This window comes from Antrostomus carolinensis, unplaced genomic scaffold (genome assembly GCF_000700745.2).
Source record: "Antrostomus carolinensis isolate BGI_N321 unplaced genomic scaffold, ASM70074v2 scaffold30038, whole genome shotgun sequence".
NCBI lineage: Eukaryota > Metazoa > Chordata > Aves > Caprimulgiformes > Caprimulgidae > Antrostomus > Antrostomus carolinensis.
The window spans coordinates 21008-35866 of NW_010335496.1; the positions used below are offsets into that span (position 1 = coordinate 21008).

The window sequence follows — 14859 nt, forward strand, 5'->3', positions numbered from 1 at the left end:
GATGGCTCTGGACTGATGAGGCAGTGAAGTCAAGGCTAGGTCACCAAGCTAATGAGGCCAAGACACATGCAGGTACATCCACCATGTGGCCAGGCTGTCAGGAGGTCTCCAAGGCTACCTCCTGTCCTGCTACAGGGCTGGACACAGGAATGTGCTGCTCAGCTCCCCTCAGGGTGGAAGTAGATAAAGGAACAACCCCCCCTTGCAATTAGCTTTGGAGGTAACGCCATGGCTGCTGGAGTTGTGGGCCACCACCAAGGGTTTGTGTCCTTTATGGCTCCTACATCATCTCCTTTACGCCCTGCTCCTCAGATGTGGCGCTCACCGAGATCTTTGGGGTTGGTGGCAGCGAGGGAGGCGAAGCCCTGCTTGTGAATATTGTTGTTGATCTTCCAGCGGACTGTGTCCCGACCCTTGAGGAACCCGCTGCGGACCATGGGGGTGTCCAGGTGGTCAGAGGACATGAGGCTGTGGCGAAGCATGTAGTGGTCCTCCTTGAAGCCAACGATGCGACCTGCAGAGCCAGGGGCAGGGTCAGAGTCTGGGCAGACTGGGACAATGGCAGTCATCATCTTCCCAACACCAGAGACTGTGTTCTGGGGAATCTTTAGGGCTTCCACTACTCTAAGAGTGTTGGGAAGTCAGAAGTGGAGTGGGGTGGGGTGGAGAGGGCAGAGGGTGTCCATGAATGGGGAGAGAGCATCACACCAGTTAAGTATTACCAGGGACACTTATCCCAGAGGAGAACCAGTAGTGGGATTCCCAGTAGAGCACACCAGGGTGTGGGGCAGGGAGGAGCAGCGGCTCAAGGGCTCCTTAGCTCAGGCTCTTTGTGAGGAGATTTTCCCCTGACCCACCTCCCCAGGCCCAGAGAGGAGGAGGAGGGACACTTATCCCCCAGAATGGGAAGGCAGTGAACCCCACAGATCCCTCTCCCTCCCAGTTCAAGGGGCTGGTACCTCGTCCACAGCAGGGAAGCAGGGCCAGGCAAGCCTAGAAAACAAATGGCCAAAGACACAATCACTTTTTGACCAAGGACAGAAACCCCCACATCTCCAGCTGGGAGGATTCACACCAGGAGGGATGGGTGGGCAGTGGATGGATGTGCTCTGGAAGCTGATTTTAGTTAGATATCCGTCCCTCCAGGGGGGAGATCCCACAGCAACTTGTGTTGGCAACAGCAGACGTGCTGAATACCTCTGGGACCCAGCCCCTGCCAACCTGGCCATGCTGGAGGCCGGGTTGATTCTGGAAATTTGTCATGGTTTTGGCCTTTATCTGGTCCTCTCCCCTGGCTGGGGAAGCTGGCCAAGGGACTCACCTTGCAGCAGGCACAGAACTTCCAGCAGAGCAGCAGCAGCAGCCCCAGGAGCAGGATGAGGAAGATGAGCAGAGGGATGAGCCAAAGGAAGCTTCCTGGTGGACACTCTGCAAGTGACAGCAACGTCACTCCTGGGCATCAGCCCTCTGGTTGGGTGTGCAGGGAGGGAGCGGGGAGGCAGGGACAGAGGGGAAAGGCTGGACCACAGCTCTTTGAGGGATGGAGCAGCCCAGTTAGGCTTGGGGACTTCTCTCTTGGTGCTCACAATGAAAAGTGCTGCTGAGGAAGAACTATCCCACCTCTCTGCTCACATCCAGCCATCTCAAAGGCCATTCAGCACCTCACATCAATCCCTGCCCATGTCAGCAGTGAAAAGACACTCATCTCTCAAGCTGCTGGTCTCTGAGGATGCTACACTCCTTGCAGTTCATGTCACAGCCCATGTCACCCACCCCTGTCACGCAGGAAGGTGGGCAGGGAGGTACCACCTGCAGCTGACCCTGCCCAGGGGCACAGCACTGGGACAAAGCGGGATCAGAGGGACTGTGGAGCAGGTCACTGCTGCTCCAGACCCCAGGCTGGACACCACCTCCCATGGGGACCTTGCTCACCTTTTTTCTTCTGCACATGGACAGTGGTGTTGGGGAGGACGGTGGGGTCTCCCTCCAGGGTGTAGTGGTATGTGCAATCATCCTCCTCGTCCTGGAAGGAGCAGTACTCACTGGCCTCCTCTGCAGAGAGAGGGGACACAGTTGAAAAGTCATCAGGACCAGGAAAAGCTTGGGGAGCAGCCCCACATGCACACACACACGGGGCAGGACCCACGGGAGACACACCACACGTGTCTGCACCCAGCTCTGCTTCTCCCAGTACCTTTCTTCAGCTCTTCCACCATCTGGATGTGGAGGTGGCATGTGCTGCAGTTGCCTTTCGTGTTGCCCGTTCCCCAGGCCTGGCAGCGAACGCAGTCCCGGATGCTCTCACACACAGCCTGGAAGCCCTGGGCAGGGGGGCAAGGTGGGATGCTCAGGAGACAGCCCACGGGGAGTGAAAGAGGACATGGCCTCCAAAAGGGAGAACTGAAGAGACAATGCTGTGTCCTCACCCCAGCACCAGGGCAAGGTCAAAAAGAGGAATCACAGAGAACAAGCAGGTAATAAAGGATTCTTAAGCTCAGGAGCTCAGCACAGCTGGCTCCAAAATCTCTTACACCAACAGCCTGCATTTGGGCAGTGATTTAACCTTTTCCAAGGGTTTTAGGTGGCCTTTCCAAAATACAACCAAGCCAGCTTCCTCCACTCCCACTGTGGGATTAGTCCATGTTTGTGAATGGGGAAACTGAGGCACCAGACCACAAAATGTTTTGGTTTTTGGGTATTTTTTCCAGTCTCGAGGCAAAAGAGAACAAACCAAGAGCTGAACCTCAAGCCTCTACTCTTCACCAGTGTGCAGATCAACACAGAGAGACGTTCAACAGTTGCTGCTGATGAACTGGAGGGCAAAAAAAGCCCATAACTGCAAAGCAGCTCCCACACCAGACCCTTCCTGGCCACCGAAGGCAACACTAACCCCTGCTCAGGATTTTACTCCTGACTGAGCTGTGCTTTCATCTCTGCTTTATTTTCCTTCCCTGAAAGCTCTGGGTGAGAAGGAGAAACGATAAACCCAGAGGAACCCCAGGCTGAGCCTCACCAGGGAATAGCTGATCTCACAGGTGGAGCTGGTGTAGAGCGAAGCCTTGTCACAGATGCATCTGCCACATTCACATCTCCCGTGGTTGTTGCAAATGCCCTGGCAGGGAAGAGGTGACAGTCAGTGTCCGTGAGGAATCGCAGACACGCAGGAGCACTGGGACTCCGCAAGCTGTCACCTCCCAGTGGCGCTGAGCTTCGAGCATGGGGACAATTTGTTGTCCCCCACACAGGCAGGGCAGGACCTACCCCTCGGCTGTCGATGCAGGTGTCATTGCTGGTGGGACATTCACAGCCTGGACCCTCCCAGCCGCTCTCGCACACGCACGCGCCCTTGGAGCAGCGACCGCGATCTGCGAGGTGAGAGGAGGAATTACTCAGGGTTCAGCTCTGTGCTGCTCCCCTGGCCCTGTCTGCAGCTCCTCCACTTCTTGGGGGGTCTAAAGGAGCTGCAAACAGACCCCACAGCATTCTCCCTGCAAGCACAGAGTCCCCGCAGCCCATCGCTGGTCACTCAACCACCTGTGGCAGTGCCACCAGGACAGAGTGGTGGCAGAGTAACATGGAAAGACTCTCTAAGAGAATGGTTATAAATAAAATGATATTGATTAATAGAAGTATGATTAGGATGAAAAATTAGAAAGAGGTGCTATGAAATAATAGAATAATAAGAATTCTTTATAAACCATGTCACCATGCTGCTTCTCACTTTGTCCAGCCCGCTCCATGGTTGGTTTAAACCCAATCCAGCTGAGTCAACAAGAATAATAGAATTTAGAGATATAGTAATTATAGAGGAGAAGTGATTAACTTGGAGTAAGCGAATTGGGAAAGATTACAGATTTTAAAATAGACAGAAGTTAAATTATTATTATTATTATTATCATTACATAAGTTTTGTTTAAAAGTGCAAAAGTGAGCAGACAGGAAGATGATTCAAGAAGATCAGTGAATATAGTGACCAGAGTGAGACCAGCGGGACTGCAAGTTCTGAAGAGGCACTGAGACAAGATGAGAATCACAGAATCACAGACTGGTGGGGTTGGAAGTGACCTCAGGAGATCATCCAGTCCAACCCCCCATGCCAAAGCAGGTTCCCCACACCAGGTTACACAGGAAAGCATCCAGGTGGGTTTGAACATCTCCAGAGAAGAATCAGCTGAGTTTGAAGACCACTGTGGACTTTTATAGACTTTTAAATTAATGAGAAATCTGGAACTGAGGGTTCGTGGGAAAACACCAAGAACTTTGAAAAGAATATTGTGTAATGTTAAATTTAACATATATATAGAACCTGATTTTTGCAACACCTTTGCCACTCACTGAGGTGACGGCCCAACTCCGAGTTGTCAATAAAGCAAACCTAGAGTTTGCTTTGAGTTAAATTCCTTTAACACAGGGTGCAGCTGTGGGATGCTGGGGTGACAGGGCTGCTCTCACCGTTGCAGAGGAAGCCGGAGGTGCGCGGGCACTGCAGGACGTCGTACTGGCAGAAGGCCCCGTCGAAGCGTTGGGTCAGGTCCTCGGAGTAGCACTGGCACTTTCCACACAGGCACTCGCCCCGGCCCGAGCACGGCTCCACGTCCCCGGGGCGGATACAGGCTTCGTTGTTGGGGGATGATGCTGGGGAGCAGTCGCACGTGTACCCTCGCCTGATGGGGAGAAGACGGTGCTGAGAAAAGCAGGAGCAGAGCACAGGACAGCAGGGTCCTGGGCAGGATGTCCAAGGCATGAGTGTGTGTCACTGTGGGTGCCCAGACCCAGCAAGAACCCTGGGAGAAGTACAGAGCTGGACAAACTCCTTACCAGCCTGGGTGGCAAATGCACTGTCCGCAAACAAAGTCCCCGTGGAAGCTGCACTTGGGCGAGCTAAACTCCTGTTGCTGTAAGAGAAGAGAGAAGAAGCGTTGCTGAATGGGCTCAGCTGCCCCCAGGACCATCTCAGGAACCAGAAAGGCAGACACAGGAGCAAAGTTTTGCCCACAAGACCGAGCTCTGCCACAGGACAACACACCCAGCTTGGTACAGGCAGTGATGAAGACCTCCTTGGCCAGGCTGAGCTCCTCTGAGCAACAGCGAGGGGTCAATCGGGACCCACATGTGCCAACCAATGTGTTCCCACTCCAGGCTGGCCAGGAAGAGGACATCCCCCACATACCTGTTCGCAAGGACACACATCACAGATGACAGAGGCTGTGACTTTGAGGCTGTCACTCAGGGATGAGGGTTTCACATGGACAACTCCCTGCCGGTCTTTCTCAGGGAGGCTGCAGACGTGCTGCCCACCAAGGTACTCAAGCGCCTTCACACGCACTTTGAACTTGCCCTGGAAGGAAGGGACATGCCGCAGGGGTGAGCCAGCTCTGCTGGACCACGGCTTGGCTGGACTGACCCCACGTGAAGAAGGAAGGAGGGATGCAGCTGAGGGCTCAGCCCTTCACACACACCTTCCCTCTGGGGCCATCCAAGGACTTACCACTTCCCCACGGGTGATGTGGAAGGAACCAGATTCTGTCTTTTCATACATTGAGGAGGTGAACTCTGTCTTCATGGCTTTGGGGACAAAGTCAGCCCGGATGTCCATCTTGGAGCGGATGCGCTGGGTGGCAGAAGAGAACCACAACATTGATTTTCAGAGGTACACTTGCGACCATCCCATGGCCTGTCTCAGAGGGGCCGCATCCTGTCTCCTGCCTGCTCTCCTGGGCAGGAGGTGCCCACCCTCTGCCTTCCCTGGGAGTGAGAGCAAAGCCCCAGAGAGCAGCATTACCTCAAAGGCTGTGCGGAGCAGCTCCACGATGTTGGAAGAGTCCTCCTGGAGCACCCCGATCTCAGAGATGGGGAAATATTTGTGCAGCTTCTGCAGAGAGACAGAATCTCTCTAAGCCAAGGCCTTGAGAAACCTCCTCTAAACACTGAAGTGGGCTCTGCTTTGAGACCTCCAAAAGTCCCTTCCAACCTAAATTACTCTCCACCTCTGTGTTTCCACTGCTTTACAAGAAACAGACACCAACATGGGGAGACCTCTAGGATCTCAGATTCCTGCACCCAATAACACACTCTGAGACCTCCCATGACCCAGAGCAGCCCCCCAACACACTTTAGGACCCTTCCAAAGTATCAAGTTGTTGGTTTAGCACTTGGGAACAAGAGATGGGAAAACACTTTCTCCTCACAGCTGAGCTGCAGGCAGAGGAGCAATAGTCCTGGAGGAAAGGTAAATCCATGTGGCACCACTGCAATGGTCTCCTCACCTCGTAGTAGCTATAGGAATGGTTGGTGACAGCAAAGATGGGGATGATGTTGTGTTGGCCCAACAGGCGCACCAGGGTGGGCACTGAAGGATAGTCCTGCTTGGTGTCATACACGTAGGTGCCGTTGGCATCTAGGTGACACTGCTCGTCATTTCTCGCCAAGATCCCTGCCAGGACGTTGGTACCATCAGCTTCATAGTGAAAGGCAGATTCAGTGGAGAACACGAGCAGGTGAGTGCTGTCCTTCCTCCAGCCAATCTTATCCTACAGACAGTGAGGGAGAGAAGGAACCTTTATCTGTGTCCCTCAAACCCCTGCACAACACTTGCAGCCGTTGGCAGGCCAGCACTGTCAGGAATGGGAAAACCCAAGGGGCAAGATACCACCTCCACTTGGCAGCAAACACAACCAGCTACTTGGCCCTGGGAATCCAAGCCAGCAGGTCTCTGCTTCCCCCACCTGCACCCCCAATCCAGAGGATGTCTCTCAGGAGCTCAGTGCCAGGCACTTGTACGTACAGGGGACAAGCCAATGCTTTTCTGGACGTGTTTGGAGCTGTGCTCATCCCTCAGCCAAACGGCCAAGCCCAAGCAGGTTGTTTTCCAGGGAGCAGAGTTTCACCAGTCCAGGCATGAAGGGGGACAGAGCAAAGAACACACGCTGGGTGCCCAGCAAGCAGCTCTTGTGATGGGGAACAGTCACCAGAGACACACACAGATGGTCTAAGACCTCAGAAAAAATGGGAATGCAGAACAGTGTGTGGCTGGGAGGCCAAGAACTGTAGCTGAACGTATAGCCTGGGCTCCCTGGCTGTCTCCTTAGCCACCCAGCATGCTGCTCCTTTGATCATCATCCAGCATCAAGATCTACTCATTAAAAACAAAGCCCTGCCCACACAGCTCCTGCATCCCTGGCCACCATCACCTTACAAACAGCTGTCTGCAGGATGGCATCAAAGCCACCCTCAGGGGCATCCAGGTTGCCGGAGATGCGCTCTTTCCTCAGCTCCTGGCTGAAGTGGTTGATGTTGTTGGTCAGGCGGATGATGTTCTTGAAGGAGAAAGGGGAGTCAGCATTGTTCCAGGGCTCACGCAACCTAGTAGAGAAGGGGACAGCGTGGTTTTTGGAGAGGGGGAAGGAGCAAAGGGACATCTTGATGCAAGGAGAGGAAGTGTGAGGAAAGCCACTGGGGCCTGAAGATTCCCTCAAGGGAAGACATGAAGTTGAGCTGGCAAGCTATCAGCACTGAGAGGTAGAAGGGATGAGGGCAGAGATGGAGAAGACAAGATATGCAGTTGGTCATGGCAGAAAGCAGAGGAGGACACTGCTGGCAGTGGCACGGTGCTGCAGCAAGCCCTGAGCACAGGGTGGGGAGGCCAGGAGAGACATTTGCAATGAAGGGAGAGCGATGGATGGAGGCTGTCCCACCACAGACAGTGAAGATCAGGGAAACCACAGAGAGATAACAGAAGGTGCCTGCCCTCCCCTCTGCTCCCATCCTGGGGACCCATTGGCCTCACTCACTTCTCAGGTCTCATGTCTGTCTGAGGGGATGAGACTTTGTCCACAAACTTGCCAAATCCGATGGTGTAATTGGAGGTCAGGGCTTGCAGGAACTCCGCTGGGAGGAGAGGAAGGGAGGGAGGAGGAGACATGAATAAAGAGATGTCTGTGAGCTCACTGCTCCAGGGAAAGAAATCCCTCCTGGGCATCTTCTCTGCTGGTCAGGTCTTAGATAAGACCCCCACACCGTCAGCTTTTAAGCTCTTTGGGCTTGGGGCTGGGGGTTTTTTGAGGTAGAAACCTATTATCACTTTTGTTAGCCCCTTTCCAAGCCTGGAGCATCTGCAATGGCACACACCACACCTATAGATTCAAGATGTCCAAGCCACTGCATGGATCAACTCGGCAGGGCACCAGCCCCCATGCTGGGCTGAAAGGAGAGAGCATGTGGGATGGTCCCTTCAGGGCCAGGAGAGACATCCCCTCACAAAGCAGCAATAATAAGAAGTTCTAATTAAAACAGACACAGATGTCCAAGCCACTGCACGGATCAACTCGGCAGGGCAGCAGCCCCCACACTGGGCTGAAAGGAGAGAGCACGTGGGATGGTCCCTTCAGGGCCAGGAGAGACATCCCCTCACAAAGCAGCAATAATAAGAAGTTCTAATTAAAACAGACACCTCAGCCCTTTGCCAGCTGCATCCCTTTCTCGCTGGCTGGCAGAGAACTCACAGCCACGGGCAGGAGCGAGCTGCCTGCCTTCATCAGCACAGGAGCTGGCTCCCCTCTTCTCCCAGCTCTGGTCTCACCTAGGTTTTGGCCCATGCTTTTGAGGTTGTCCAGATCATCAGACATAGAGTAGGAGAAATCCATGAGGATGTAGAGATCCACAGGGCTTTCCAAAGGTTGGAAGACATCCATGTTGAAACTCATCTCCTCCCCAGCTCGCAGCCGCATGAACATGCTCTGGGGGGACACCTGGGTCCTCTGCAGGGACGTGTTGATACTGAAATTCTGTGAAGAAAGAGTGATGTGGAGGGGATGGACTCCATCTCCTGTGCAGATGCAATGAGGAGGAGGCAAGGTGCAGGGAGACACATGGGAAGTGGAAGGCAGGGGTGATCACGCTCCCTCCCATCGTGTACAGCTGGGGACCAAGGCAGCCTCCCCCATGTCTGTACGTGCTCAGCTGGGCACCTCCTCCAGACCTTGGCATTTTGCTTACAACTGTTTTGCCTGAAAAGCCACCCCAGCCCTAAGCAATCCAGGCTGGTTGCCAACAGGTTCATCAGCTAGTGAAGGCAGAACGTTGTTTTTGAGCAGTCCCTACGTAAACAGAGGGCTGGTCTTTGTGTTTTTACTGCTGAAGACTCTAGTGGAGGATGAAGGACACTGGGAATGGTGGGACCTCACAGGAGAAGCCGAGCAAGGGCTGTCTCCCCAGCACCCACCTGCTGGGTCCGCATCTCTCCCCTGGTGTACACGATGCTGGCTTCCCCGCAGCCGTACCGCAGCAAGTTCTCCCGCAAGTCACAACGAGGCTCTTCAAAGCTCTGCCAAGGGAGTAAGAACAACACTACAACCACAGAAAGCAGCAAATCCTCCGTGCGAGGGTGAAAGGAACTTGTCAGGAAGCAGATCCCTCTGCTGAGATCTTTGGGAGCAGGAGCAGAGCAGAGAGACAGAGACAAGTCTCACACAGAAGAGCCAACATCCCCCAGCAGCAGGGAAATGTGACCACCAGTGAATTACTGGGTTGTCTGAGACAAGACTCTCCCTCCATCCCTTGCACACACAGTTTCAGATCTGGCACACAGGTATTTTCTGATAAATGTTTGTATTCCTGCAAGTTTGCCCCAGAATCCCCTTCCTTCCCACTTGTCCACACCAAAGGGAACCCACATTCCAGCTCTTCCCATCCTAACCAGCTCTTTGCAGAGAGAAGCTGGAGCCAAAAGCTGACCCTACTCTCAGGTCCCTCTCCCAGCTTTCACCAAGGGTGGTGGGATTCCTGTTAGCAGGGTCAGAAGTGGAGCCCTGGTATCCCCTGCAAGGTCTCACCTCGTCGGTACAGAAGGAACAATCCTTATCCACTCGGATGCACTCGGTGCAGCTCTTTGCCCGGGACAGCACGCAGCGGTTACCTACTGGGAAAGGTCAGGGCATCAGGAATGGAGAAAGCTGAGTGAGCTGTGGGAGGGCATGCAAAAGGCTGATCCCATCCCTCAGGGAGTCGGTGAAGGTTTTGCTTGGGTAGTTGGTGGAAGCTGGTTACAAAACAGCAGTGAGGTAGGAAGAGAGGGGCCCCAAATGCTGGGGAGATAGAAAACAGGAGGAAATGCACACAGCAGGGCTTATCTGCATGGGGATCAGTGTTTCTGGAGCCCAGGAGGGGTGTGCACAGCCCAAGGGGAGACCACAGATGGACCTACCACGGCTGCACTCACTTTTGCTCCTTTGGCAGAGGCTGATGGCACAGAGCAGGGACAGGAGGAGCAGCCTGGCACACACCCGTGGCAGGACATCCATCCTCTTCCTCCTGAAACACATGGGTTGCTGCGTTGCAAAGAGCCAAGAGATGGAAACGGTCCCAGAGACAAGTGGGGCAGCTCCCACAGAGGCCCTGCCCAGCCCCGCCTGGGAGCAATCTCTGATCTCAGCACGGCAGGGCAACAAAAGCAAAACCAAGAGTGGCTCGTCCTCTGCTTGGACATCTGTGAGAGGTTCAAAGTCCCTGGCAATGCTGGGGCAGGGCAGCTGCCACACCACAGCTCCCCTGTGCCCCAGTGTCAGGGTGACTGGCTCGATGGGTCCCCTGGGGCAGTGGGGTGGGTGCAGGCAGCTGGAGCACAGTCTGATCCCAACCAGAGCCCAGCACCATCCACACGTGTGAGCACCGACCAGGTCAAGACCTTGCTTTTCCCGGCAGGTTAAGGGAAAAAAAGAGGGTAGGAAAACAAAGAGACTGTTTGCATCTCTCCCCAAAAGCAAAACAGACCCCTCCCTTTAGCTATTTCCTATCACACTAAGAGTTTCCAGGATGGTCAAACCAACAATAAATAGAAGGTGAGACCTTGGGAAATGTCAAACTTGGAGCTTTGGAGCTGTTGAATGAATCCGTGATCTCGATTTCCCGGCAGCTCCCCTCTGTCCTGTGCAGGGCAGCAGGACCCCTCACGTGGATCCAGAAGCCAAATCCTACTCAGAGTGAACCACTCTCCCTGCACCCACACGTGATGGAGAAAATTCAGTGCCATCCAGAAGTCAGCATTCAGACATGGTAAACAAAAGGGACAAAGCTGGAACTCGAGCTCCATGGCTGCTGTGACAGAGGGTGGCTCTGACTCCAGCACCCCAGCAGCACAAGCAAGAGCAGTGAAGGCAAAAGATTTGGTATAAAGACAATTTTAAAGCATCTCCTTTCTGGAAGATGCAAGTGTGAAATATAAGATGCAAACAGATTGTCTTCTAGCTTCTTGCTGCGTAAGCTTTGATTCTAAAAAAAAAATGAAAAGAACATGAAAACCACTTAAAACAGGGAAGGAAAATGGGAAGAGTTGCTGTGTGCAGTGATGTCTGAGTTCCCAGGGGGACATCCAGCACAAACCTGGTGAATTACCTACTAACAGTCTGACCTGGAGCCCATGGAACCCCTAGAAAGACCCACTCTAGTACCAACAGCTTTGGATCACACTGTATCCTGCATTGACCACTGATGGCAACGGAAACACACTGAGCTCATGAAGCTGAGCACTCGCAGAAATCATTGCAGCACAAAAGGGCTGGAACCAACACAGCATTAACCCCAGGAGATGTCTCCCTCAGTGTCTGCACTTTGTTCTCCATGACAGTCACTGGATACACAGGTAACACATGACAAGACGTTGGTATCTCATTTATCTTGTCAGCAGTGCTCAGGGAGATTAAAATAATTAAAGTAATTAAACCCCATAGCTGAAACATGAGAAATATGGAAACCTCAGGGCAACATCTCTGCCAGGGACAACCAGGGAAGGTTTATGGTTTGTCAGGACCTGGTGGCCAATATGCTGGTTTTATTTATGTATTATTATTATTACTTATGTACCATTTGACCAAGAAAATCCCTGTATTTTCCCCCCGCAGCCCCTGAGCAGCTCCCTGCAACACCGACCATCCCCAGCTCAGCCTCTTCACAGGTTTGGCTTGGGGGGTCCCACTGGCCAAGTCCCAGCTCTGGCTTTGAGGCCAGCAGTTATCCTCGTCCCTGGACATGCCCGAGACCTCCTTCAGCAGAAGTCCTCATGCTCACTGGCAAACACTGTGTCCTTCACCAACAAGACAGGCGGGTTTTGAAGTCAGGAAAATCCCTTTTTTCCCTTGCCCCGCCCCAGCAAGCAATGCCAGCTGCAGCCACTGGTGGGGAGATGCCATCAGAGCTGAGATGAAAGGGTAAGGAAGTCCTTTGAGCCCGTCAAGGGAAAATACAGCAAAAACATCCCCTGAGCACTCGGCAAATCCCATCTCCCATCACAGCAAAGGCCACGAGGAAAAGATTGAGCCTGAGGGAGCGGATTGCTCAGCTCACACACACCCATCTTCCAAGGTAGCCTCAAAGCACAGACCTTATTCATCCTCCTTTAATCACAATCAAGAAAGAGTCACCAAGGGATGGATGGACACACCCTGGGCCTTGGCTATATAAACTGCTGTCATTTCTTTTCAAGTGCTGAGATAAAAAGGCCATAAAACACAGCTCGATATGAACGTCCTGTTGTCCTGTGAGCTGCCAGCCTCCGAGGATTTAGCTGGGCAGTTGCCAGTGGGCTGGGCATTGGGGGCACAAAGCATCGCTGCTGCTGGCTACAGGAATGCAGCTCGTAGTATTGGTGCAAAAACATGTGAGTGGCCATCCCTCAATTTCAAAAGTGTCCTCTGGAAGGGACAATGCCACTTGCACTTCAGAAAAGCTGCAGGGGTTTGGTTGGATTTTCATAATGATAACAATTAAAAAAAATTGTCTAGTTGTGCAAAACCAAGGAATGAAGCAGAGCAGCTCCTGGCTGCACACAAGCATCCTACCCCATCCCAGACCATCACTCTGAGCTTGGAGAAACTGGGGCTGGAAAAAATCCCCAAAAAACAAGGATGTTCCAAATAAACTACTGAAGCAATGAGATGGAGGATAGAGTTTGGAGTGGCAGACCTTCATCACCCTGTCCCACTCCATCCCCACCCCTACAGCATTGTTCTGGGAAGGACAAGGCTGAATCTGGGCATTGCCCCAGGGTGGATGGGGGAGAAGGACCAAGAAGCAGGTTATAATGATCCATGAGCCCACGGTGGGAGCCTGGTCCCAGCTGCCTTGCAAGGGGGACACCCAGCAGGTTGGGAACACAGGAATGAGAAGGTGAAGGAGAAGCTCATCTCCTTGGCTCAGCCTTTCTTCCTTCTGGTGGGCATTGCCCTTTTTGTGGCTGCAGATCCCCCATCCTGCCGAGGGGTGCGTTGGGGCTGTGCAGGGGACTGATGCCCTGGAAAATGGGAAGCATCTGGAGGAGCATCTACTTGCCCACGTGTGCTGAAGACCATAGGGCTTGTAGTGTGCTGGGGCAGGCAGGTGGTGCTGGTCACCACAATCAGCCTCAGCATGGGGCTGATGGTCCTGAGGGAGAGCTAAAAGTGATGGAAACAAAGAAAAAAGGCAGCTGGGTGCCTCCCCCAGGGACCCCAGTCCCACTGCCCCACGAGTAGTGCAGTGACAGCCACAGCAGACTCAGTTCTCCCAGGGCAGGGCTGTGGGATCAGGGCCACAACTCTCACCCTCCATTCCCTCCCCAGGCTGCTCCCTCCCCAGCACACGCGGCAGCACAGAGCTCCCAGGGGCTGTGCTCTGGAACTGGGAAATTATTAAGCCAGACCCCCAGAAAACTATCAAAAACTTGACTTGCAAATCCAAGTGTCACTTCAACGCAAAATCACTTATGTCCTTGATTTTGTCTTCCCCATCCATCTCCCCTCCTTCCCCAGGTGTGACTCTGCAGCTGGGAGGCTCCATGCGAGCGTCACCAGTTGTTTCCAGCAAGAAGGGGGATCTCAGCTCCCAGGTTGAGCTCCAGACCCCAGATACGGCCCTCAGCATCCTCCAGCAAAGGACAAAACACAGCAGGACCCAGCCCAGGGACCCACACAGAGCTGCTGGGACCCGAGGAGTGGCCATCACCACTCTGTACTGGCCAAGGGCCGGTGGCTTCGATACCATCTCCTCCTTCTGCACCCTGGGCTTGGGCAGGGGGGAGCCCCAAGGGGCAGGCAGGAAGGTCAGGACCCTGCCTATGGGACTGTCCAAATACCAGCACAGCCCTGGGACCTTCCCCACGTGCTGCTCTGGCACATTCTCTGCTCCTTTGGCCCCACAAGACACTTTTCCTCTCCCTCCTCTCCACGGGTGCTCCTCATCTCCCTTTCCCCCACCTAACCCATGCCTGTCAGCTCCCTCGCACCAATCCTTCCATCCATTTCCATGTTCCCCATCCATTTCAGATCCACCAGCTCACAAATACCCCGACACCTGTGGCTCAGCAAAGTCCATCCTGAACTCCAACTCCCCCATGGCCTTTTCCCCCCAGGGACACCCCCTCCCCTTGCTCCCTCCTCACAGGGGGGTGCTGGCAGCTACTCATTCTGCAAAAACACCTCCATGGGCTCAGCAGGTCAGAGGCACCCCCAGCCCAGCTGACCTTGGACAGTTTCACCCACGAAAGCTTTCCCTGGGTGCCAGCTCCAAGGCACAACCACCTCTTCCCCTGGAAGCAGGTTGGACGCAGAGGGGACCCTGTGAAACCTGCAACAAATGGTCCCTGAAGGGCTCAGAGCTGCCTTACCACACTGTGGGCCCCCCACCCAAATACCTTCAGAGACAAAAACCTCCCCACTCAGCTTTGCAAAGCTCTGCTTGGTCACGAGTGTTGCCCTTCCCAGCCGGCTGAGAGGCGCGAGACCCCGTCCGACAGCCAAACCCAGAGGGAAAGGGGGGAAGAAGCAAACAGGGAGCTGAGCCCCCTCGCTTTGTTCCCCTCCTACCTATTTGCTCAAGGAGCCCTACACCTTC

At 53.9% G+C, this 14859-nt stretch overlaps 1 protein-coding gene across 1 annotated transcript in view; it reads right to left on the reverse strand.

Annotated features, from left to right (window-relative positions):
* Positions 1–10319, reverse strand: part of ITGB4 (integrin subunit beta 4) — a 23985-nt gene extending 13666 nt beyond the window's left edge. Inside the window, exons 1-19 of the mRNA XM_029086639.1 lie at positions 10217–10319; positions 9831–9913; positions 9221–9322; positions 8579–8783; positions 7791–7887; positions 7191–7362; positions 6267–6530; positions 5783–5872; positions 5489–5611; positions 5171–5338; positions 4819–4895; positions 4453–4664; positions 3262–3365; positions 3014–3112; positions 2195–2321; positions 1933–2052; positions 1322–1428; positions 960–993; positions 326–514 (exon numbers count right to left, since the gene is read on the reverse strand). Coding sequence (XP_028942472.1) covers positions 326–514; positions 960–993; positions 1322–1428; positions 1933–2052; positions 2195–2321; positions 3014–3112; positions 3262–3365; positions 4453–4664; positions 4819–4895; positions 5171–5338; positions 5489–5611; positions 5783–5872; positions 6267–6530; positions 7191–7362; positions 7791–7887; positions 8579–8783; positions 9221–9322; positions 9831–9913; positions 10217–10319 — 2476 coding nt within the window. The remainder of the gene's footprint in view (positions 1–325; positions 515–959; positions 994–1321; positions 1429–1932; positions 2053–2194; positions 2322–3013; positions 3113–3261; positions 3366–4452; positions 4665–4818; positions 4896–5170; positions 5339–5488; positions 5612–5782; positions 5873–6266; positions 6531–7190; positions 7363–7790; positions 7888–8578; positions 8784–9220; positions 9323–9830; positions 9914–10216) is intronic.
* Between the last annotated feature and the right edge of the window lie 4540 nt (positions 10320–14859).